At 47.3% G+C, this 24542-nt stretch overlaps 1 protein-coding gene across 2 annotated transcripts; it reads left to right on the top strand.

The window, feature by feature from the left end:
* Positions 1 to 1178: 1178 nt before the first annotated feature.
* On the top strand, positions 1179 to 23392 carry GTF2F1 (general transcription factor IIF subunit 1). 2 transcript variants are annotated; one of them, XM_035141191.3, is made up of 14 exons: positions 1179 to 1281; positions 5523 to 5583; positions 6194 to 6240; positions 7156 to 7228; positions 9445 to 9638; positions 10444 to 10614; positions 13250 to 13431; positions 14741 to 14885; positions 15095 to 15156; positions 16589 to 16708; positions 18064 to 18137; positions 19463 to 19598; positions 20993 to 21125; positions 22868 to 23392. In XM_035141191.3, exons 2-14 carry the CDS (start codon positions 5572 to 5574, stop codon positions 23070 to 23072), a joined length of 1554 nt encoding a protein of 517 aa, XP_034997082.3. In that variant the 5' UTR covers positions 1179 to 1281; positions 5523 to 5571; the 3' UTR covers positions 23073 to 23392. The 2 variants fall into 2 exon arrangements, with proteins under 2 accessions (XP_034997082.3, XP_034997081.3); XM_035141190.3 differs by lacking the exon at positions 1179 to 1281 and adding an exon at positions 1650 to 1710.
* The last annotated feature ends 1150 nt before the right edge of the window (positions 23393 to 24542 follow it).

Here is a 24542-nt window from a genome sequence, read left to right as displayed (position 1 = left end):
AAAAGAACAAGCTGCTTCACACCAGCATAGACCTAACTGCTGACAAACCTGAAACTGCTTCAAAACGCAGTTGCCCACCATCAAGACACTTGCGTTTCAACATTTACCATAGGTAATCGCCAAAGAATTGATGCTTTTGAATTATGGTGCTGGAGGAGACTCTTGAGAGTCCCATGGACTGTAAGAAGATCAAACCTATCCATTCTGAAGGAAATCAGCCCTGAGCGCTCACTGGAAGGACAGATCGTGAAGCTGAGGCTCCAATACTTGGGCCACCTCATGAGAAGAGAAGACTCCCTGGAAAAGACCCTGATGTTGGGAAAGATTGAGGACACAAGGAGAAGGGGACGATAGAGGATGAGATGGTTGGACAGTGTTCTCAAAGCTGCGAACATGAGTTTGACCAAACTGCGGGAGGCAGTGGAAAACAGGAGTGCCTGGCGTGCTCTGGTCCATGGGGTCACGTAGAGTCGGACACGACTAAACGACTAAACAACAACAAATGTTAAATGTGTTGTTTGGCTCTCCAGCGAAAGAGGCACAGTTATACAGACAACCAGTGCTTTTTTCCTTAAAAATGTTTAGGGGTACTCTCATTTTCCTACTCATATTGAAATACTGCCCTTCAATGAGGCCAAACTTGATTCACAAAATGTTTCAGGGTATGCGTCCCCCCAGAAAAAAAAAGCACTGCAGACAACTGTGGTGGAGTGATTAAAATAATGTCTGACTGAGAGACCAGGGTTCAGGTCTCTGAACACGAGATTTTGTGCTATTCACTCATTTGTGTGCGCGCGCGTGCGTCCGCAGCCTACCCTACAGGGTTATGATGAGGATAGAACAGGGTAATCCCCATATATCCCCTTTTATGCTGCCCTGGCCTTGGAGAACAGGGATTTTTTAAAATGAAATTTAAAAACTAAACAGCAGTTGCGAACACCTGACTGTCTATCAAGAAGGTGCAACGCTCTTTCCTCTGACAGGCCAATAAACGCGACATTAATCCGCATTCATCTGCAACCTTGATAGATTTAGCCCGCATTCTTAGCGTCACGGCGCGTCACAGGATTGCCTTTTAAGGCGAGAGGAGGTGCTAATTTACGTCACGCCCCTTCCGATGGGCGCGGTTTCCACAGCAACCGGTTCGGACTCCCCACTTCCGGTAAAAGGGAACTGGCCCTTCTGCGCATGCTCAGTTTAACCGGCGGGTGTGGTCGCGGTCACAAAGCTCCACGCAACCGCGACTTAAGGTTCCGATTAGGACGCAACGCAAAAAGCAGGGCAAGTATCGTATGCAGAAATCCGTCGTGTGTGTGTTGTTTAAAGGAACAGTCACGGGCTCCCTTTCTTTGGAGATGAGCCTAGAAAATGTGCACATGGTCATCTAGTAGAAGCCCAGAACTAGCAGTCGGGAAAAAATTAAAAAATTGTCCAGTAGCACCTTATAGACTATCTCTTTTTAATTAATTTATTTATTTCGACTGCGTCAGACCTTCCTGAATCCAAATAAAAATAAAAAACCCACCCTCCCACCGCGTTTTTTAGTTCCTACGCCCCTCACATGGCGGGTGCCAATGAGTTTGGCACACGGGTACCGGAAGTGTCAATGGACTATGGAGCCACGGAGACGCCTCCCTTGGTCCTCGCGCATGCGTGGGTGGCGACGGCCGGGAAAGCGCAGGAGTCCGGTGTGTTGCTGCTGCCCGGCAGGTGAGGCTGCGTGTCGGGCGAGGAAGGAGCGGGGAGGGAGGCGGGTGCGGGGTGTGAGCGTAAATACGGTACTCCAGCAAGTGCTGCCACGGAAGCTCCCCGGTCTGCCCCACCCCCATTCCCTGGAAGGGACCCAGGAGTCCGGGTGCCCCCCCGCCGGTTCAGTCCTTGCATGGGATTCACAGGTTCGTCCTCCAGCCCAAAACCCCAACGCGAAAATTTAAAAAAGAAGACAACAATACAAAATCATTAGAAAACAAGAAAAAAACCAACATAAATAATTTTTTTAACCATTATTTTTGCTTGACTTCCCTTCACTCCCCCCTCTTGATTCCATTGTTTTATGCTTGTTCACGCATGTCCATAGAACCTTACATTCTTAACAAACCAATTTTAAAACCTTCATCTTATTACAAGAGAGTTTTTAAAGTTATACTAATGTAGAAGTCTATACACAAAGTTTAAAAGATATGCATTAAACTTTTGCCCCTTTTAAGAAAAATAAAAACAAAAAACAACTCAAAGTCCTCTTTGTTTCTTGGGTTTCAAATTGTCTATTTTGTCCTTCATAGTTCAATTATTTAGTTTGCCAATGTTCTTCGTCTTTTTTGGCGGAGGCTTCTTCCTTCTGTAGGGACTGGCTTAGGGTTGCCACTTTTGATGGCAAAGGACAGGACCCTGTGTTGCAATGACTTCAGAGCATCCCATTATAATGGGTTGTTTCTAATGCTGGCCATGCCCAATGAAATGTACGGATCTAAGTTAGAGGGACCCAGGTGGCGCTGTGGGTTAAACCACAGAGTCTAGGGCAGGCATCCCCAAACTTCGGCCCTCCAGATGTTTTGGACTACAATTCCCATCATTCCTGACCACTGGTCCTGTTAGCTAGGGATCATGGGAGTTGTAGGCCAAAACACCTGGAGGGCCACAGTTTGGGGATGCCTGGTCTAGGGCTTGCTGATCAGAAGGTCGGCGGTTCAAATCCCTGTGACGGGGTGAGCTCCCGTTGCTCGGTCCCAGCTCCTGCCCACCTAGCAGTTCGAAAGCACATCAAAGTGCAAGTAGATAAATAGGGACCGCTCCGGCGGGGAGGTAAACGGTGTTTCCGTGCACTGCTCTGGTTCGTCAGAAGCAGCTTTGTCATGCTGTCCACATGACCCGGAAGTTATCTGCGGACAAACGCCGGCTCCCTCGGCCTATAGAGCGAGATGAGCACCGCAACCCCATAATCGGACACGACTGGACCTGATGGTCAGGGGCCCCTTTACCTAAGTTAGCAAATGCACTTTAGCTTCAATGACTCACAATCTCCCCACCTGCTGAATTACTGCTGAATTACCCCCCAAAGGAGAGGGGCCTGTGTACATCCCATATGTGGTTCATAGAATTATTATTATTATTATTATTTTATTTGTTGAATTTATGTACTGCCCTATACCCAGATGTCTCAGGGCTGTTCACAGAAAATACCAGCATAAAAACCACCACCATAGAATTCTAGAGTGGGAAGGGTCCCTGAGGATCATCTAGCACAGAGGCTGAGATCTACTTTCTGAATTAAAATCTGGCAGTGATCTACCCCGTTTTGGGTGGGTTCAGCTCAAAGCTGTTGAGCTTTTGTGGGGGGAGCCAGAGATCTGCCACTGATCTACCACAGACGTCCAGTGATCTACCGGTAGATCATGATCTACCTGTTGGGCCATGCCTGATCTAGCTCAACCCCCTGCAATGCAGGAATAGGCAGCTGTCTTATACGGGGGATCGAACCTGCAACCTTGACGTCATCAGCACCACGCTCTAACCCACTGAGCTATCCTGTGTGTATGGGGTAGAGGTAGCAACAAATTCTGTTTCTCTTCCTCACAGAGCTTTGCCTTCACAACATCCCTTTCCATGTAGCTGTTAATGTCAATTCATTCTCACACATACTCATGCATCATAGTCAGGCAAGTTCATCCAACCACTGGGGCAGAGCTTTCCAAACTTTTCATGCTGGCGACACATTTAGACATGCATCATTTCGCAACACGGTAATTCACTTTTGCTACCAAACCGGAAGTTAAACTAACCCCTTTCCAGCCCTGGGAAGAGTGCGGGGCGCGTTTGCGTGATGCACCCACACACTGCAGCCGGCACACTAATGCGTCGCGATACACAGTTTAGAAAGCTCTCCACTGGGGTGTTGTACTCCACTACAGGGTTTGGGGGGTCTGTCCTTTATACAATATAGTGCATCAAGTTAAATAAATAAAAAAGAGCAACCATCTTAAAGCTTCAATCTTCTGCCTACTTATTTGAAAGTAAATTCAGCTGAACTAACTGGGACTTCTTTCCGTTTTCAAAGGATCAGGTTGAAAGTAAATTTACAATTGTGACAGTTTTGTGTAAGCGAGTAGCTTGCTAGACTGCTGCATGTTGGCAGATGGTCCACTAAAGAGCAGGGGTTTGACGCCTCATCTGCAGTACACATTTAAATCGCTTCAAATAGTCATGGTTTTTGTTTTGTCTTTTGTGTGTGTGTGTGTGTGTGCGCGCGCGCGCCTAAAGAATAGGTTTGCAAGATCCACCCTACCCCTCTATAAAGGAACGGGGTCAGGAGAGCACGTAAAAGCAACAAGGACCCACACAGTATCAACTGTTACTTTCTGCCCAAAAAGGCATATTGGGTGCATTTTGCAAATGGAACATCCACTTACCGTACTTGGACATCTCAGAGACAGGCCATTAGGTTTAATGCCCTCATGACTGCTGCCACCGCTTTCCCCTCCACACACACTGTTACACAACAAGTTTAAGCTGCAACCCCTTGTGGACCGTGGCCTAGTATCCTCCATTTCCCTGGCCTACGGGAAAATAACTGTCAGCTTTAATGAGAGAGACACGTGCGCAGGCAGGTTCACACTGTTAGGATTCATTCCCCGTCTGCAGTCATAGGGTTATTGTGTATCATATGACTCTGTGTGTTTTTATTCCCACAGAGTGGAAGTGACGTAGACAGGATGTTTACGTGGGACTGTTGTTTTCCTTTGTTCTTTCTCTTTACTGGCCATGATGTAGAGCTCCCGGTTTGTTTATATGTAAATAAAGCAGTTTAGCCTTATTTACTGACTTGTGTGTTGTTCATCACGTTTGTGAGAGCAATCACATATTTGACCTGTGGGACCAACTGGCCCCCGGGACGGCCGAATTATTGACAGTGGTAGCAGAGTTCTGGCTGACGATCATCAGACTTCTGTCGTGATGGATTCCAGGCGCAGTTTTTTTTCTCCTGTTGCTGATTACTGGACCAACAGCCTGAGTTACACAACAAGTTTAAGATGCCACGCTTTGTGGACCCTGGCCTAGTATCCTCCATTTCCCTGGCCTACGGGAAAATAACTGTCAGCTTTAACGAGAGAGACACGTGTGCAGGCAGGTTCACACGGCCCTCCCGCCAGCCAGCCTCTTTTCCCCCTTCCTCCCCTCCAAGGCACTTCCAAAGTCACTCCGTTCTTTCTCAACCTTGCCCCTACATTCCAGACTTTCTGTCTCTTTCTGATGCTTTATTTTTATTTTTAAGCAGCTTCCTGGCAGAAAGGAAAAGGCCCTCTGTGCATGATCAGAAATACTCTGCCCTGTTACGGTGGGTGGGGACAACCCTGCTTGGAGATAAAGGCACCCTGCACACATCCTAAGGGACACCGTGAGGTGCCAAGGATTCTTGAAAGCAGAAAGTGGCAGCCCTCTCTCTCTCCAGCCCGTCATCCAACGTCTCCCCCAATTCTTCTATTCCTCCATGTGGGACTAACTCTTCCATTCTCTTTCTTCCTCAGACGTGCTTTTGGAGAGGCTTGGCTGGATACCTGCGAAGCACGTCCAGGAATGACTTCTTTGGTGAGCTGTCATTCTGGGATGGAGGCCAAGAGTTGTCTGAATTGCACCTGATCTTTGGGTCTCATCCTGTTTCAGTACTGGATCAGTTCTGGGAATCCCCACTAATTTTTCGCCATCCCAAACTGAAAAGGCACGGTCGGCTATTTCCTGCCTGCCCCCCTACCGCTTTTGCTGCCACAGCTTCAGGACACCAGCCAGATTAGTGAGCAGTGTTAGAAACTGAGATATGAAATGCTACCTTAAAAACCTAGGTTGTGGGAGCAACAGCGGAATGTCTAGGCACACTTTTTTATAACAAGAATTCAAAGCTGAAAATGAACGAACTGCAGCTAAAATATTATGTTCATTTTTCACATGGTCTGGTCCTTCCCCTGCCCACCCCCCTAATATTCTTAAGAGGGTCTCTTCTCCGGTCTTCAGAGAGTAGCTGGAAGTGGGGAGGCAGAAAAAGGTCCTCCTTTCCTTCCACTCTGCAGTTTTAATCCGAAATCTTAGGCGCAGTACTGTGCCCAGAGCTCAGAAACTGCTCGCGCTAATGAAATTCTCTGTTGCAAAATGTGCCTAGAACAATGGGAGTTTCAAACGCTGTCTCTGTTGCTTTTTTTTGTAGGGGACCAGCAGTCAGACAGCAACTGAATATGTGGTCCGTGTTCCCAAGTAAGTGTAATCCTTTTTCCTGCTTTCTTTCTTCAGATGTTCTGGTGTTGTGGTTGAATCTCCTTCATGTGATAGTTTTTCCTCCTCTAACCCAGGCAGGTGCACCATTTGAACATACCAGCCTTTAATAATAATAATAATAATAATAATAATAATAATAATAATAATAATAATTTTTTATTTATACCCCGCCCTCCCCAGTCAAAAACCGGGCTCAGGGCGGCTGACACCAACAGAATTACAATAAAACATAAAAACAATTAATTAAAATACAGATGAAAATGCAATGTTAAAATTTAAAGTGCAGCCTCATTTCAAGTATTCCATAAATCCAAGCCATGAGGGAGGAAAAACACTGGGGTCAAGCTGAGTCTAACCCAAAGGCCAGGCGGAACAGCTCTGTCTTGCAGGCCCTGCAGAAAGATGACAAATCCCACAGGGCCCTGGTCTCCTGGGAAAGAGCGTTCCACCAAGTTGGGGCCAGTACTGAAAAGGCCCTGGCTCTAGTAGAGGCCAATCTAGCCATCTTATGGCTCGGGATCTCCAGAATATTGTTGTTTGTGGACCTTAAGGTCCTCCGCAGGGCATACCAGGAGAGGCGGTCCCATAGGTACAAGGGTCCCAAGCCGCATAGGGCTTTGTGCATTGTGGTCGGGTTGTTAGATTTTAATGTCTACCCAGTGAAGCAAAGCCTTAAGTGGGTATTCTGAGCCTGCTGTAGATATGCATACATTGAAATGTGGCTCTTGGTAGCACTGAGCTGCAGGCGGGCTTCATGCTTCTCTGCAGGGGACAGGGGTGGGCTTCCCCTTAGACCAGAAGAAAAAGGGGTTCTTTGGGTGGAGCATTCCCACTCGGTTCCAACCTGTGATGCTGGGCAGTGATCTGACTTATTTCTGTTTCCTTTCTCCACAGAAACACCTCCAAAAAATACAACATCATGGCATTCAATGCTGCTGACAAGGTGAACTTTGCAACTTGGCACCAGGTAAGACTCTGCACTCAGGCTGCTGAAGCTTTCTTTTTTTTCTTTTTTTGAAATCATTTTTATAAATAAAGAGTTAAAACAGTACCAAATCCATATCCATATATCCAGATTCCTCTGAATCTCGAGACTTCCCACCATCCCCTCCTTGGGTCCCTATTGTCAACATTTTCGACTGCATATTATTTCGTAATTATATTTTGAATCTGTCCATATTGTCCGTAGTGTTTGTGACATTTCAAGTGTTGTCAAAATCCTGCTATTGTTTTCATCGCTTACAGCAGTCTCCTCAATAAGTTATATTCCCATTCTTTCCTGAAGTTTTTGTCATCTTGGTTCCTGAGCTTTCCGATCAGTTTCGCCATTTCGGCGTAATCCAACAGCTTAGTTTGCCATTCCTCACTGGTAGGGACGCCTCCTTCTTTCCCTCTCTGGGCTAGTAGCATCCTTGCGGCTGAAGGTTTCAGTCACCAAGCCAGGCAGCAGCCGATTGAATGTTCCATATTGAGCACTTCCCATAACTACCTTGGGCTGGCTTATGTGAAGGATTGTTTGTGTCCATACAACCCCAGGGCCTTAAACTCAGCCTCTTAAGTAAGCCCTGCTCTCTAGCTTACTGGGTACTAGAGACATGGACCTTTCAGTGGTGGCCCCACACTTTTTGAATGCTCTCTCTGGAGAACTCAGACATTTCTCCACTTTTTAAAAAACCCTGGCAAAGAGACCTTTCGCAAGGCTTTATACAAATAGTTTTTGTTCAGTGTGTATCTATTTTATCCGGGTGTTCCCTACTGTTGGAAGATTTAGTACAATATTGTTGTAAACTGTATTATTCTTTATGTTTGGGTTTGCGGGCCTCTTTGGAAGCATTTGTAAAGGATGAGAATTATTATCTCAGCACAGAGGTACTGGTTATCTCTAAAGCATTCCTAGATACAGTGTTTATTGCTGGCAAAGGGACGACCTCCCCATCTCAACAAACTGCTACAATCTCCCTGAAATATGAGCCGTAGGAGAATCTCTGCTAGTGAATCAGCTTGTGAGGACCTCCTAGTTCACACCTCCACTGGGCTAACCTGTTCAGCATAGCTAAGGTCTAGGTCTTCCTGAGGCAGGAAGCCTGTGTCTTGGCTGTGATGCTTCAGACTAGTGATGGGAGCTCATATGATTGAATGCTCCCCTATGGCAGTGTAACAGTCTACATGCAGGCTTACAGCCTCAGTGGGAACAGGCCTTCGTCTGGGTCCATACTAAAGTCTTGGCTTTACACATGCATAAAGTCTTGGCTTTACACATACATAAAGTCTTGGCTTTACACATACCTATATCATCACAGCGGGTGGCGCTGTGGGTTAAACCACAGAGCCTGGGGCTTACTGATCAGAAGGTCGGTAGTTCAAATCCCCATGACGGGGTGAGCTCCTGTTGCTTGGTCCCTGCTCTTGCCAACCTAGTAGTTCGAAAGCACATCAAAGTGCAAGTAGATAAATAGGTACCGCTCCAGCGGGAAGGTGAATGGTGTTTCCGTGCGCTGCTCTGGTTTGCCAGAAGCGGCTTAGTCATGCTGGCCACATGACCTGGAAGCTGTCCGTTGGCTCCTTCGGCCAATAACGCGAGATGAGCGCCGCAACCCCAGAGTCGGTCACAACTGGACCTAATGTTCAGGGGTCCCTTTACCTTTATGTCATCAGTAAAGAGCTGCTTGGCCTTCGTGACCCTTGTGGGCTTCTCTATCTTCTCCACTGTTGCTGCTCTGCTTTCTTTCAAACCCTCATCCTGGTTGTCACGATAATGTGGCTGCAGCTGAATAGAAAGCAGGAACTTTATGTGGTCAAGAAACAGTAGCAATGGGTACGGTAGTACCTTGGTTTCCAAACTGCTTAGTTCTCGGACTTTTTGGCTCCCGAATGCCACAAACCTGTAAGTGACTTTTCCAGTTTCTGAACTATTTTTGGAAGCCAAATGTCTGCCGGGGCTTCCGCTGCTTCCGATTGGCTGCAGGAGCTTTGGTTTCTGAGCATTTTGGAAGTCGAACGGACTTCCGGAACAGATTCTGTTTGACTTCCGAGGGACGACTGTATTTAATTGGAATCCATACTTTTTGCTAGCAGACCTTTAGTAATGAATTGGAGCTGCTTAAGAGCAAATTCATCCCTGCCTCTTTCTTAGAGACAACACAATATGGTTTGTCCTTGGCCCTTTTCTGCTCCTCCATACAGGCAAAGATGGAGCGAGATCTCAGCAACAAGAAGATCTACCAGGAAGAAGAGATGCCGGAGTCAGGAGCTGGCAGCGAGTTCAACCGCAAGCTGCGTGAGGAGGCGCGGCGCAAGAAATATGGCATCATCTTGAAGGAGTTCAAGCTTGAAGACCAGCCCTGGATCCTGAAAGTCAATGGCAAGACTGGGCGCAAGTGAGTGGGTGATGGTGCTTTTTGCCCAGTAGAATTTTGATTCACAGCTCAGTTTGGGAGTTTGGGCTTGCTTCAGTTTGCTTGCACTCGGTAAAGTCTAGAATTGCAGCATGTGATGAACCTCTCCCGCTTCATGAGTAGGGGATGGAGCAACTTTGACATCTAGAAAGCTCTAGTTCAGGCATCTCCAAACTGCTGCCCTCCAGATGTTTTGGCCTACAACTCCCATGATCCTTAGCTAACAGGACCAGTGGCCGGGGAAGATGGGAATTGTAGTCCAAAACATCTGGTGTTTGGTGATGCCTGCTCTAGTTAAACATTTGCAACTGGGAAAACTTAAGTCTCAAAATTAGAAAGTTAGGCTATAACCCATATGTGCGCCTTCTGTGATTTTTGGACAGTTAAATATTTTTTTATCCTATGAATCGTCTGATTCCAGACTTGTGGGACGAGGGGAGGGGAAGGAAATGCATAATATGGAATTTAAAATACATATATAGCAGGGAGCTAAACTGTTCCTACATCCAGAACCTGTGATTTTCTAGTTTTAAGAACTACGACAAGTGGAGGATTTAATAATAACAATACAGCTTTATTTAAGCAGAAACTAAAATTCTTGAGGTTCTCAAAAACTCAACAGATTTAGTGTTTCAATCATATCTCTAGCTGACACCAGAGTCTTAAGAGGCGTGTCTTCCCCTGATCTTGCCTTGCTCCTTTCTGGAACCGAATCCCTAACATTAAAACCTTTGGCGTACTAAGAGTGCTTGCTGCTTCACACTTCATGCTGCTTCTTTTTGCTCAGGTTCAAAGGTGTGAAGAAGGGTGGGGTGACCGAAAACACCACCTACTACATCTTCACCCAGTGTCCAGACGGCGCCTTTGAAGCCTTCCCAGTCAACAACTGGTACAACTTCACACCCATTGCCAAGCACCGCACATTGACTGCAGAGGAAGCTGAGGAGGAGTGGGAAAGGTGAGCCGAGGGACTTCGGTGGGCCTGAATGAGGCACGGCTGTTAATTTCATGGGGTCGATTCCTAGTGAAAGCTAGTAGACTACAACGCATGGGGTGGAATTCAACGTAAAGAGATTGTTCCATCAGCTCATGCATCTCTGCCTGCCTGGTGGAATGATCCCCCATCTCCTCCCCACCGGTACACTGTTCTGTGGGGTTCTCCTGACCCTCCAGAGAAGAAGAAGAGAAGAAGAGTTAGGATTTGATATCCCGCTTTATCACTACCCTAAGGAGTCTCAAAGCGGCTAACATTCTCCTTTCCCTTCCTCCCCCGCAACAAACACTCTGTGAGGTGAGTGAGGCTGAGAGACTTCAGAGAAGTGTGACTAGCCCAAGGTCACCCAGCAGCTGCAGATTTGGGCAGTGCACGGTGGCAGGAGAGTCCTCTTGAGCTAGCAGGAATCATTGTGCTGGTTTCTTTTTCTTCCTTCCTTTTTGAAATCATTTTTATTTGATTTTACCAATACAGAATTATAAAAATCCAAACATATATCCATATACAGATATTTCGGCAAATCTCCGGGCTTCCCACCCACCCCCACCCCATGGAATCCCATTTTAAACATTTAAAACTGCATCTTCTTCCAAATTCTAACTTTTATATCAATTCATATTGTCCATAGTAATTATTACACTACAAGTGAAGTCAAAATCCTGCCCATGTTTCCATCTGCTTACAGTGGTCTCTTAGATAACTTATATATTTTCCCCATTCTTTTGTAAAGTTTTTGTCCTCTTGGCTCCTGAGTTTTCCAGTCAGCTTTACCATTTCGGCATAGTCCATCAGCTTGGTTTGCCATTCGTCTCCTTGTCTTCTTTGCCATTCCTTGTCTTCTTTGGACCATCTCTGGGCTAGTTGTTCCGTACATAAAAAGTCTTTTCTGGTCCTTTGGGGTGTTGGTACCTGTAATTCCTAATAAAAATGCTTCTGGTTTCTTAGCAAAAGTTATTTTAAACATTTTTTTATTTTTTATCATCTCACATTGTGCTGGTTTCTGATAGCACAGCAAGTTAGTTGAATGCAGCCCGTACATCTTACCCATGCTAGCTAGAGAAGCTGCTAGGCCTGGGTGGTGTATCGATACATCGCCCAGGATCAGTTTGAAGGCCAGAGTGCAATGGCTTCTTCACTGAGTGGTATATCGTGCATAGCTGTCAACCCTCCTGTTTTTGGCAGGAAACCCCCGGATTTAAATCCGCTTCCCACCGCGACCCTGGATTGTTAAATACCCCGTAAATTTACCGGATTTCCAAGGAAGCAGCTCCTCTCCCTCCCTGCTAGCCAGGGAGGCTCCACTTGCCCCCCCCCCCCCCCCAATGAGCGAGCAGCCAGCCGCCACCCGGTAAAGCGCCTTGCTTGGCAGCTGGCTGCTCGCTCACTTGCTGAGTGCTGCCGAAAATCACCTCTGCGCATGCCCAGTTTCTGGTGCCGCGCAGCCCTGCCCGTGTCTGGGCACCGAAAGAAAATCATGCACAGAAGCGATTTTTAGTGTCCAGACATGCGGACATGGGCAGCCGGCACCGGAAGTCGATGCGCAGAAGCGATTTTCTTTCACTGCCCAGACATGGGCAGAGCCAGCACCGGAGGTCACTTCTGCGCATGTCCAGACATGCGCAGAAATGACTTCCGGTGCCACGCTGCTGGGTGAGTCTTCTGATCCCTTATTTTTCAATGCGGAAGTTGACAGCTATTTATCGCGAGTGAAACTGCCACCACTCCTGAGTCCCTCCACCACTAGAACTCGGCGTCTGGAGGGAGAAAAAAGCTGCATCTGCACCGGCGCCTCGCTGGGCCAGGACCAATGTAGCTCGTTCCTCCTTCCGCTTTTCAACATCACAATGTATCACTACATCACAGTGTTTGGCTAGTAATACATTGCAATGTTGAAAAGCTGGTATCTCCCAGCCTTCTCTTGGCCTAGTGGAGAGATCTTTAGGAAGCTTCCAGGGTGTGGCGATGTCTCTCACCTTGGGTCCAGTGCTTCTGTTCCCCTTATAAGGTAAAAAGGTAAAGGACCCCTGGATGGTTAAGTCCAGTCAAAGGCGACTATGGAGTTGCAGTGCTCATCTTGCTTCAGGCCAAGGGCGCCGGCGTTTGTCCGCGGACAGCTTTCTGGGTCATGTGGCCAGCAGGACTAAACCGCTTCTGGCGCAACAGAACACCATGACTGAACCCAGAGCAGCGCACAGAAACACCATTTACCTTCCCGCCACAGCAGTACCTATTTATCTACTTGCACTGGTGTGCTTTCAAACTGCTAGGTTGGCAGAAGCTGGGACAGAGCAACAGGGACTCACTCCGCCGTGGGGATTTGAACCGCTGACCTTCTGATCAGTAAGCCCAAGAGGCTCAGTGGTTTAGACCACAGCGCCACCCGTATCTTATAATTTGTATAGCATCTTTCATGTGCATAAGAAACAAAAAATTCTGGTCCCCTGCCCAGGAACTGCCTGGTGCTTTAAGGCTCCAGCCAGGTTTCTTGCGAGTCCCCGAGCCACGTGGCCCTTGCCTCCCAACCACAGTGCCTTGGGGAACCGCGGCTTTAAGGAGCAACCCAGTTGAGTCTCCCCCCCCCTTTTTTTGCCTTTTGCAGGCGGAACAAGGTTCTGAACCACTTTACCATCATGCAGCAGCGGCGGCTGAAAGACCAAGGCGATGAAGAAGAGGAGGAGAAGGAGAAGAAAGGCAAAAAGAAAGGGAGCGATCTAAAAATCCATGACCTGGAAGATGATCTGGAGATGAGCTCGGATGACAGCGAGTTCAGTGATGCGGATGGTGCGAGGGGCAAGGGGTGGGGGGGATGGCAGCTCTGACCTGGATTTTTTTTATACATAAGAATTTTATTAGTTTTCAATTACAATAATCCAACAATAGCCTCATTATAACAATGCCAAATTATAATACAGTTACTGATACCAATCATTCAGATACCAAATTATATAATTTAGGTGGCCTCCCGCATGCTAGAATGGATGGTTTGATGATTTACTTTATTTCTGCGTTCCAAAATCTTACTAATTTCAATTATACTCCAGTTAAAATAACAATCCCTTATACAAGAACTGCAGTATTAACAACTTCGTATTGACATATTACATGATTTATAAAACTACAGGTGAGGCACTCAAACTATATCCTTGTTCTTCCTGTGTGGCAATTATTCTGTCCGTGACAATTCTTCCTGTGCTTGTAAAATATTTTATCTATCTTTTCTCAGTTGTTGCTGTTCTGCATCATGCCTTGGGCGGAGCTAATATCCCATTGTTGTTTCAGAAACTCTCCATTGCTCCATCCCATGCTTCATTGTTTTGCAACTTTAACAACAGCTTCAAAAAAAACGCAATAAATTACCTGTTTTCTGACCTGGGTTTTTGAAGGATCTCTCTGAGAGACAGTGGCTAGCTTTATAATGGGTTCCCTTTCACCCCCCCACTGAGCTTTCATTCTTTCTCAGGTGGAGGAAGGCTTGGGCAAACTTCTGTAAGGCTTCAGGAAGGACCAAAAGGACAGCTACGTCCTATAAGTGAAACAGTGAGGGATGGGAGAGGCAAGGCATAGATGCATAGTCACTGCGATAGGTAGCAGTGACACATGTGGGCCATGCAACAAGAACTGGGGCGCTTCCAAAAGTGGTTGGGCTTCAGCAAACCTTGACACACTCTTCTGCAGCTTTTGTCTCTGGTATTGCTGGATCTTTTCCTCGTTTGAGTTCATGGCCCGCACAGAGGGCAGATCTCCTTTGACGCTGGCTCTGTGCATATCATCTTGTTTATAAAAATCAATTTGCAGTGGAAGATTCTGTGCATTTGCTATTTGCCGCAGATGGGGACACCTGTGGCCCTCGAGATGTTGCTGGACTCCAACTCCCACCAGGCCCAGCCAGCCTGGTCAATGATCAGGGATGATGGGAGTTGTAGGCCTGAAACACCTGGAGGGTCCCAGGTCTGTGCTTTATAAAATGCACCCCTTTTCTTTTCTCTCCTCTTCCCCTTGGGTTATACCTCTGGGCTACCACTCCCAGTGAGATTTCTCGAGATTCCTGCATTCGGATAAAAGTGTTTAATGTCGTCCCATTATTCATCAGATGAGAAACCCAGCAAGCCCAAGAAGAAAGCCCCTCTGACAAAGAAGAAAAAGAAGAAGAAGGGATCCGACGATGAAGCCTTTGAAGACAGCGATGATGGGGACTTTGAAGGGCAAGAGGTTGACTACATGTCTGACGGATCCAGGTGGGCACCGCCGTGGACAGGAAGTGGGCAGGTTATTTTTCCCAGCAAGGGGGGCAAGCATTGCCTGGTCACCCCCAGGGTGGTCAATCTGCTGCTGCTTCTCTTTCCTATTCCCCCTGTTGGGACGGGTGGCTTTCCCTGCCGACACTTCATGTTGCCTCTGTGTGTTGTGTCCATTCTCACTGAGGGTTCTCCCTGTCCTCTTACAGCAGCTCTGCGGAAGAAGCCGTGGGCAAGCCCAAGGTCACCAAAGAGGAAGACACCCCAAAAGGTGTGTTGCTGAGCAGGTCGTGCAAATGAGCGAATCCTAAAGTTCAAGATGGCAGCAAGACCTGGAACAGCCCATTGGCATCTTGGTGGTTTTTATCCGTTGGCTCATCTCCTTTGTAAGATGTGTGGGAATGTTAAGGAGAGTACGAAAGGATATATTGGATAAGTATTATCCTTCCTTCAATCACGCTAGTAAGTGATGTAGCAGAGCAGATTCCCCTCAATATAGCTGGAAGCTAGTTTGCAGATTCATTTTAATCTCTTAGTTAAGATTATTTCCTGGTGTGCCCTTTGATCCCCCTTAAAAGGATAAATACACAAGAGTCTCTGAGTAAAGTAACAAAACATTTATTCAGTTCATGATATGATCCCTGAAAGGCAGGCTTTACTTAATAGTTACACAAAGAAAGAGTGAGTTTATCTCATAGGGAGACTGAACTCATGTGCTGCCGGCTGAGAGCCAGCAGACAGCAAAATTACATTAATTAATTGCATTAATAGAGCAAAATGACTGCAGGAGAGCACACCATGGCAGCAAAAGATCAGCAAGAGCAATAAGAGACAAGACGAACTGAGAAAATGGCTGCATGGCTTTTTTGTGGAGTCAGCCAGAGCTACGCCCATCTCCCAGGTCACATGCAGGGGGAGGAAGCTCCAGACCAGTGGAACAGGAAGCTACACTGACTGGATGTCCCCCTGCTTGTGCCCACTCTAGGGAAATAAGGAATGTTGCATTTGACTGCACCAATGGATTACATCCCACAATATGCATGTTGGTATGCATACTGACGTTGACCTGCAAGGAGATTCTGTTCAGTCCAGTGGCGGAGCTTCATGCTGGCGCCCGTTCCAGGCCCATGGCGTGCCTCCTGGAGGACTGTGGCACATCTCCCGGGGGCACAGCACGCGTTCCGGGGCAGGGCGCGCCTCCCAGAGGGGTGTGAATCGCGTTCCGGGGGCGGGGTGCTTGCCCCCGATGGCGCCCCTTGGAGCCCGCCGCTCGGGGCGGGCCGCCCCCACCGCCCCTCTCTTCCTACGCTCCTGGTTCAGTCTTTGTCCTAATCTGAGTTAGATCTACCCAGTTTTGTGCCAGCTTGCATGGCATGGCTTCCCCCAAATAATTCTCAGAGATGTACTTTGACGTGGCTGCTCAAAGACCTCTAGGGCCAATCTGCACCCCTCTCAGAACTGCACTTCCCTGCAGAGAGGGAAGCAGCAACCTATCTGGCATAGGCGGGTTAAGTTTTCCTTTTAGCTGGCGCTGGCTAGGGGACTGGGGGAAACTGCCAAGCGGATTTGCTTGGTGATTACGAGCAGCCATGAGCCTCTGTGACTCCAAGTCAGATCATGCAAGCTCCTGAGGAATGGTTGCCCCGAAACAAGTCAACCCCAAATCTGTTGCCTCCTAACCCCATTGCCTTTCTGCTTTGCAGGCATAGACGAAGCAAGCGAGAGCAGTGAAGAGAGTGAGGAGGAGAAGCCAGCGGAGGAGAAGGAAGAAGAAGAAGAAGAGAAGAAGGCCCCAACTCCCCAGGATAAAAAGAAAAAGAAAGGTGACGCTCAGTTGGTAGAGCATGAGATCTCAGGGTTGCGGGTTTGAGCCCCACATTGGGCAAAAGATTCATGCTTTGCAGGGCTAGATGACCCTCGTGGTCTCTTCCAACTCTACGGTTCTGTAATTCTAAAAGCCTCGAGTACTGAAGCAGCATAAGAAGGCTGGGAAGGGGAAGCATGAGTCAGACTTAAGAGAGGCAAGACTAAGCTTATGCTGCAATTTCACAGGTTATGGCAGTGGGCATAGCATTCAATTTCCCAAGGATCTTGACTTTCACTTGTTGAAAAAACCAAGGCTTATAAGCCTTTATGGCCTCAAAGACATGTGTAAAGAATGTGGGTGTTGGCTGTTGGAATCAGGGCTAGAGTAGCCTTTATAGCAGCTAACGTCTCCCTATAGCTAGGCTGCAGAACTTACTGCAGATATTAGTAATGTGCAGCTTGAAGCAATGGGGTGCATAAAAACTGAATCCTTTTGGAATAAAAATTGTTCAGACCCATAAGTATTATTTTAAGCTTTATTAACCAGAACTTCAAAACAGGTACAAAAACAATCAGTGGTATGCCTATGCTTTATCCCGAAAGTTGTATAAAGCATATGCATATTCAAGCACAGATTCTTATATAACATAAATACAATCAGAACAAAAATCAAAGCTTCAGACTATGCAGCTCCTCTTTGTTGTCTCTCTGGCATCCAGAGACTTGCAGTTGAATACCCTCATGTGATCTATGGTTAGACACTCACACGAGTGCTAGCAGAGAACAACAGTTAATTACCAACTCAGAAGCTTAGAGAGCTTCAGTGTGGCCCAATGGAATTTTCCAGTGTTAAACCCCTCACAACATACATACAGTACAGACATTCTCTGTTCCACTGTGCATTTAAACAATTATACTTAACAGAACTTTGCTTCCTTGGGGCAGAATTTCAACAGTTGTAGCATGCGCCCAACCCTGGCCTGCTGAAGTAAGTCTCCAGAGACGCACCTGGAAGCCCAGAAGGGGCAGAAGCTTGAGCATCAAAACATCATTTCTGGCTTTGGGAGATAGTTTAGTTCCCAGCTTAGGGCCCTCCAGATGAAGATGTTGCGCTCCAACTCACAGAAGCCCCAGCCAGCATTGCCAACAGGTAGAGATGGTGAGAGCTGGGAGACCACAACAACTCGAGGCCACCATATTAGCCACCCCAGCCTAGTGCTTTGCTTTTTATCTGAGTGGTCTTGCAGTTCCCTGAGAGAGCCTTGGTGAACAAGCAGCAGCCTGTCCTAGAATCTATGTGACTTGTTTGTTTTGAAGTCTGCCCACGAAGACAGCAAAGCCCAGATTGACTTGGTTTGGCTCTGCTTTACAGACACCAGCGATGAGTCTGAGACATCTGAGGACAGCGACATTGACAGTGAAGCATCTTCAGCACTCTTCATGACGGTAAGCCCAGATGCATTGTGGGTGGGGGGTGGCATTCCAGGGGTAGGGGCCTTGTTTGGAGAACAGCTGCCATTTCCAGCCTAAGCCTGGTCCCCATACGTGGTAGAACGGGCTGTGTGACACTGACAGTGGCATTGAAAAAAACCATATTTTTTAAAATATCCACTTGTACTAACTTCCTGCAGGCAGAGAATGAGCATTGCATCAGCTGCAAGTTTTCTCCCCGATGTGGTAGATTTGCAGGGGTCGACTTTCAGGGATTTCTTTTATCAATGCAAGAAAGCATTTTATTATTATTATTCTTACATTCCTCCCAGCTGCCAACTGAACTGGTCCAGTCTCCCTTCCACCTTGAGATTCTGTCATTCCCACCTGCTTCATAGATGGGCTAGGCTTCCATCTCAAGGTGTGTTATGTGATTCATTCTGCTGCCTTGGCTGACAAGCTTAACATGGGGACAGAGTGCTGACCCCCTACTTCCCTGGCAGGAACAGAACAGTGTTTTGTTTTTGTTTTTTGCAGAGAGCTGGGGCCATTTTGTTTGTAGAGACCCCTCTATAAAAACTCTTAATATGTATCCAGCCATTATCATTTTTTCTTTGGTATGGACATAATCGTGCTAAGGGTTATAGAACTTTCAATTTTTATTTTATTTATTTATTTAATTTCTATACCGCTTTATATTTTTAAGAAAAATCTCAAAGCGGTTTACAGCATATTAAATCAATAAAACATAAATAAAATAAAAATAATATTTAATACAGCATAATACAGTGGTACTTTGGCTCCCAAACGACGCAAACCCGGAAGTGATTGTTCCGGTTTGCGAACTATTTTTGGAAGCCAAACGTCTGGTGGGGCTTCTGTGGCTTCCGATTGGCTTGAGGAGCTTCCTGCAGCCAATCAGAAGCTGCACTTTGGTTTCCAAACGTTTTGGAAGTCAAGCGGACTTCCGGAACGGATTCCGTTTGACTTCCAAGGTACGACTGTATAAGTAATTCCATTCCTGTTATTTCTGTTCTTAGTTGCTTTCCTTAGGAGCTATGGAGCTATGTTTTTGATGTTTTAAAGTTGATGTCGTTTCTAGCAAAAGCTCTGTGGGCTAGAGCCATTTTCACACAGGGGAAAAGAGGTTCCTGTTTGGGTGCCTGTAATTCGGGGATGAAGCGCCCGTGGCATTGGACTCCCAGCTCTCCCATCGGCCCCAGACAGCTCAGCCAATGATCAGAGCTAAAGCCCAACAGCGTATTGAGGGCGCCACATGTACTGGTGGTTCTTGAGTGGAAAAGGGAACCCTGGCTGAGCCTGTGTTTCTGCCCTCACAGAAAAAGAAGACTCCTCCCAAGAAGGAACGCAAGGGCTCGGCTAGCAGCTCACAAGGGAACAGCCGCCCAGGGACGCCCTTAGTGGATGCCGGCACTTCATCCACCTTGCGGGCCGCAGCCAACAAACTGGAACTAGGTACAGCCACTTCTGAGCTTTGCCTCTAGCTTTGTATTGTGTACTGTATAAGCCGAAATAGCTGCCCTCTTCTTTGCTTCTTGAAAGTTTCTGTTGCCTTGTATGTATTTTGGAATACAGGCAAATGGCTCCCATGATCAATGGGCAGGGCTCCTCCGCGAGCCTGAAAACCGTACCTGTTCCACTTTTCTGTGTGGCCTTTGGTGCCTCTCCCCTCCCATTCTTTGTATCCCATAAAAAAATTCCTTCCAGAAGCGCCTTAAAGGTAAAGGGACCCCTGACCGTTGGGTCCAGTCGCGGACGACTTTGGGGTTGCGGCGCTCATCTCGCTTTACTGGCCGAGGGAGCTGGCGTACAGCTTCCGGGTCATGTGGCCAGCATGACTAAGCCGCTTCTGGAGTACCAGAGCAGCGCACGGAAACGCCTTAGAGACCAACTAAGTTTGTTCTTGGTATGAGCTTTCATGTGCATGCACGCTTCTTCAGATAGACCGAAACAGAAGCCACCAGATCTTTATATATAGTGAGAGGGTGGGGAGGGGTATTACTCTGAAGGGTGGTGGGAATGGGTGATTGGCTGATAGGTGTGGTAAACCAGTTGACGACTGTTAACGACTGCAATTAATCTTACAGGAAAAAGCTAGGGATGAGATAGCCAAAAATAGCTTTATCATGTATAATGAGATAAGAATCCAATGTCTCTATTTAGACCAGGTCTCTCCATGGTTTTAAGTTTGTTAATAAGTTGTAATTCAGCAACTTCTCTTTCCAGTCTATTTCTGAAATTCTTTTGTAATATGACAGCTACTTTGAGATATTGTATAGAATGTTCAGCATATCTAAAGAAGTGTGCATGCACACAAAAGCTCATACCAATAACAAACTTAGTTGGTCTCTAAGGTGCTACTGGAAGGAATTTTTTTATTTTGTTTCGACTATGGCAGACCAACACAGCTACCTACCTGTATTTTGTATCCCATAGTTAGAAAATAGCAATACAGTTGTACCTTGGTTCTCGAATGTAATCTGTTCCCGGGAGTCCGTTCGACTTCTGAAAACGTTCAAAAATCAAGGCGTGGCTTCCAATTGGCTGCAGGAGCTTCCTGCACTCAAGCGGAAGCTGTGTCAGACATTTGGCTTCCAAAAATCATTCGAAAACTGAAACACTTACTTCCGGGTTTTCTGTGTTTGGGAGCCAAAATGTACGAGTTCCAAGGCGTTTGAGGACCAAGGTACGGCTGTAAATGAATAGTAGCAAAACCCACAAATGCACAAATTACTGAGGCATCCATTCCCTCTTTAGCCTCATTCATTCGGGCTCCAGGGGTGAAAGGGAAGGTGCATTGCAATGGTTGTCCTGAGGCCAGCTGGTTTTCTTTTCTTTTCCTGGAACAGGAAAGCGGCAGGCAGGGTCCAGTGAGCTACCCGCAGCAAAGAGGCTGAAGTTGGACGCTGGGCCCCAGGCCTCCACCACCTCTGGGAAATCTACCCCCCAGCCACAGTCGGGCAAGTCAACACCCAGCAGTGGGTAAGCATATAAATTCACCTTCCTGCCACAGCGGTACATATTTATCTACTTGCGCTGGCGTGCTTTCGAACTGCTAGGTTGGCAGGAGCTGGGTCAGAGTAACAAGAGCTTACCCCGTCACGGGGATTCGAGCTGCCGACCTTCTGATCAGCAAGCCCAAGAGGCTCAGTGGTTTTTAGACCACAGTGCCACCTGTGTCCCTATAAGCTGCGTTTCCGTGTGCTCTGGTTTCCGCCACGGTGTTCTGTTGCGCCAGAAGTGCAACAAATGGTGGCCACTCGATCCGGAAAGCTGTCTGTGGACAAACGCCAGCTCCCTTGGCCTGAGCAACACACCCCATAGTTGCCTTTGACTGGACTTAACCATCCAGGGGTCCTTTACCTTTTTTATTTAAGTGTATAAGTGCTAGCTCTTGTTTGGGGCAGAGGTGGGGAGGGTCCTTGCTGTGTGTTGGGCCCTTCTGCAACTATGATGACACACTTCGCATCAGTGTTGATGAGCTTTCCAGAAGCAGTTTGAAGAATTAAGCAATTGTATTAACTCCCTAATCCGTAGCGCAGTGTTTCCCAACCTTGGGTCTCCAGCTGTTTTTGGACTACAATTCCCACCTCCCCTGGCCACTGGTCCTGCTAGCTAGGGATGATGGGGGTTGTAGTCCAAAAACAGCTGGAGACCCAAGGTTGGGTAACCCTGCCATAGCGGACGATGATGGGCATGGCTAAGAATACAGGATGTGAGGATCAGTTCATGCCCCCCCCAGTCTTACTAATGGCTGCCTTTGGTGAGCCTCTGTTTCCGAGAGCCACCACCACGCTCAAAACACGGGGGGAATATTTGTGAAGGGTACAAGCCCTCAGATCCCGTTTCTAAGCAGACTGACAGAAGACGTAGGGTTCTGTGAATGGTGGAAACCCCCCCCCCCTGACCCTTGGAATTATGCCGGTGCTGTGCTGAGGGAGACACAGCTGAGTCAGGCCCACCGTGACCTTAGGAAAGCACCAGCTCAGCTGCCTCATTTACAGTTGAATCGTCTTATTATGAACTCCTCCTCCTACTGCTTTTCCAGCAGCACCACTACACTAGGTGGGTGGGAAGGTGAGCTGCTATGACAGTCCAGGTCTTGCTACCTGAAGGATGTGCCAGAGAAAGGCCACAGCAATCAATGACCTTCCCACCCACCCCCAATGCCATACCTTCATTTAGGTGTGACGCTAGTGATCAGGGCAGCTCAGGCCTGTCACCCACCTGTCCCCAACTCTGTTGTCCCAGGCACATTATTGCCCACTTCTCTGCAGCAATAGCCAGTTCTCCAAAATCTCAAGAGATAATAATAATAATAATAATAATAATAATAATAATAATAATACATGTGGCAAGCCAAATGGTTAGGGCAGATAATCTAATTATCTCAGATATTCAGACCTAATGAATAAGCTAATAAGGTTAAAAGAGGGACCGCTGTAAGAATTTATGAGAAATGCCTGAAAACACTCTGTAAAGCAACGTTTTAAATATTCACTGTTGCCGATCAGGATCTGGGCACTGCAAAGCTTAGGGCCTGAAGTTTTTGGCGAGGTTTAGAAGTACACCTGTGTTTTCGAGCACCGTGGTTGTCCTGGACTGCTGCACGAGCCAGAGAAGGGCAGGGGGGCCAATTCTGGCACTTAGGTTTTGCCTTCCTCTTCCACCCTGCTCCGCCCTGCCTCGTGCCATTGCATTAACCTGCCCTCGCTTCCTTGCAGCGATGTGCAGCTGACGGAGGATGCCGTGCGCCGCTACTTGACCCGAAAGCCCATGACCACCAAGGATCTGCTGAAGAAATTCCAGACCAAGAAGACGGGGCTGAGCAGTGAGCAGACGGTCAATGTGCTGGCCCAGATCCTGAAGCGCCTCAACCCCGAGCGCAAGAACATCAATGACAAGATGCACTTCTTCCTCAAGGAGTGAGGAGGGCAGAGGCTGGGCCAGACACAAACTGCCACCCACCCTCCTGCTGGGCAGCTCTGAGCCCCCTTACCTTTGGGGGTGGCTACATCCTAGAACCATGTGAACTGGCATTCATACCCTTTGGGGAAAGCGAAAGAGCCAGTCTCCTACCTATGTGCTGGTGGCCCCCTTGGGATTCAGGGGGTGGCGAAAGGGGGCAGAAGACTGGGGCATTGAAGCCATGATCTCTCTGAATAGGAATACTTTTCTCTATCATGTGGAGGAGTTGACAAATGAAATGCTGCCATTTTTAGAATAAACGGGAATCTTTTTACACGCAATCCACAAACACCCACCCCGCACCTTTGTGTGTTCTCACATGCTGGAAAGCCTTGAGAGGTAAACCATTCTCCTCCGCGAGTTGTTTTGCAACCCGTTCCACTCTTCTCCCCTCGCCTCCCCCACCCGAATTCACAGAGACTCTGAGTAAGCCATTACTGGTACACAAATATTTTTCCTTGTATTTTTTTTTACGCAGTCTAAAATTGTGTGTGCTTTGGCAAACAGAGAAGGGCACTGCTCAGCCTGCCCTGCTGTGACTAGATTCCTCTAGCTGGATGCGTCCAGTTGTTTTCAGTCTGCCCTGAAAAGGTTTTTGGGATGGGTTTTTTTTTTGGTAAAAGCTTGGGATTCCAAATTTGACAACAAATGGGAATAAATTAAGCAAATTGAATGATTTGCATGTACACGCTTGCTGTTCATGCTCTCTGAGCACTTCATGGTTCCATGATTCATCTGCTTCTGTGCTGGATTCCAGATTGCTCCCCTACACCTGTGAATTACTACAAAGAGGACGCTTTGTGCAGCCCTGGACTGGTGCTCCAAATGGGCACAAACATAGTAATAATAATTTATTATTGACTAGTGTCATTCAGCCCGTTGAGTAAACGGGCGCTAGAACGTATGACAATTCTTCTTTTGTTTCAGGCGGGGGGGGGGGGGAGGCAGCAATCAGAGGTGAGAAATGCGGGGGGGGGCAATTCAACTCCGCAGATGGCAGAGAAAACTGCACTCCTTCATCTTCTCACATAAAAAACCAAGAATAAGCACCAAATACCTGCACCTCCCCACCTCACAAGGAGGATGGGGAATCCCTAACATAGAAACATATTACAGGGCCAATCAAATACGACATATAATCCCGTATATACTGGAAGATGAGACAAAACAATGGATACACTTAGAGAGAGACACAATTGAGAATATCAGCACCACAGCATACCCATTCTTCCCAAACAAACTAAGAAGGATCCCCACAACACTTAATAGGTACACACAAACCATGTTCAAAGCATGGAAAACAGAAACGGACAAACTAACCCCAACCACATCCCCACTACTCCCCCTGGTCTACCATCCATTATTCCACCAGGCAGCACAAAACATCCAAACTAAAACTTGGCAAACCAAAGGCCTATATCGCCTAACAGA

This window comes from Zootoca vivipara, chromosome 15 (genome assembly GCF_965207765.1).
Source record: "Zootoca vivipara chromosome 15, rZooViv2.hap1.1, whole genome shotgun sequence".
In the NCBI taxonomy this organism is placed as follows: Eukaryota; Metazoa; Chordata; class Lepidosauria; order Squamata; family Lacertidae; genus Zootoca; species Zootoca vivipara.
Note: the sequence above shows the minus strand (reverse complement) of the source record. Positions and strands in the feature narration are given on the sequence as shown.

What these genes read in the sequence shown, in the direction of transcription:
- GTF2F1 (XM_035141191.3), top strand. An exon ending in AGAGGAAGACACCCCAAAAG is followed by an intron (nt 15,157 to 16,588) that starts GTGTGTTGCTGA and finishes TCTGCTTTGCAG; the next exon opens with GCATAGACGAAGCAAGCGAG. An exon ending in CTTCAGCACTCTTCATGACG is followed by an intron (nt 18,138 to 19,462) that starts GTAAGCCCAGAT and finishes CTGCCCTCACAG; the next exon opens with AAAAAGAAGACTCCTCCCAA.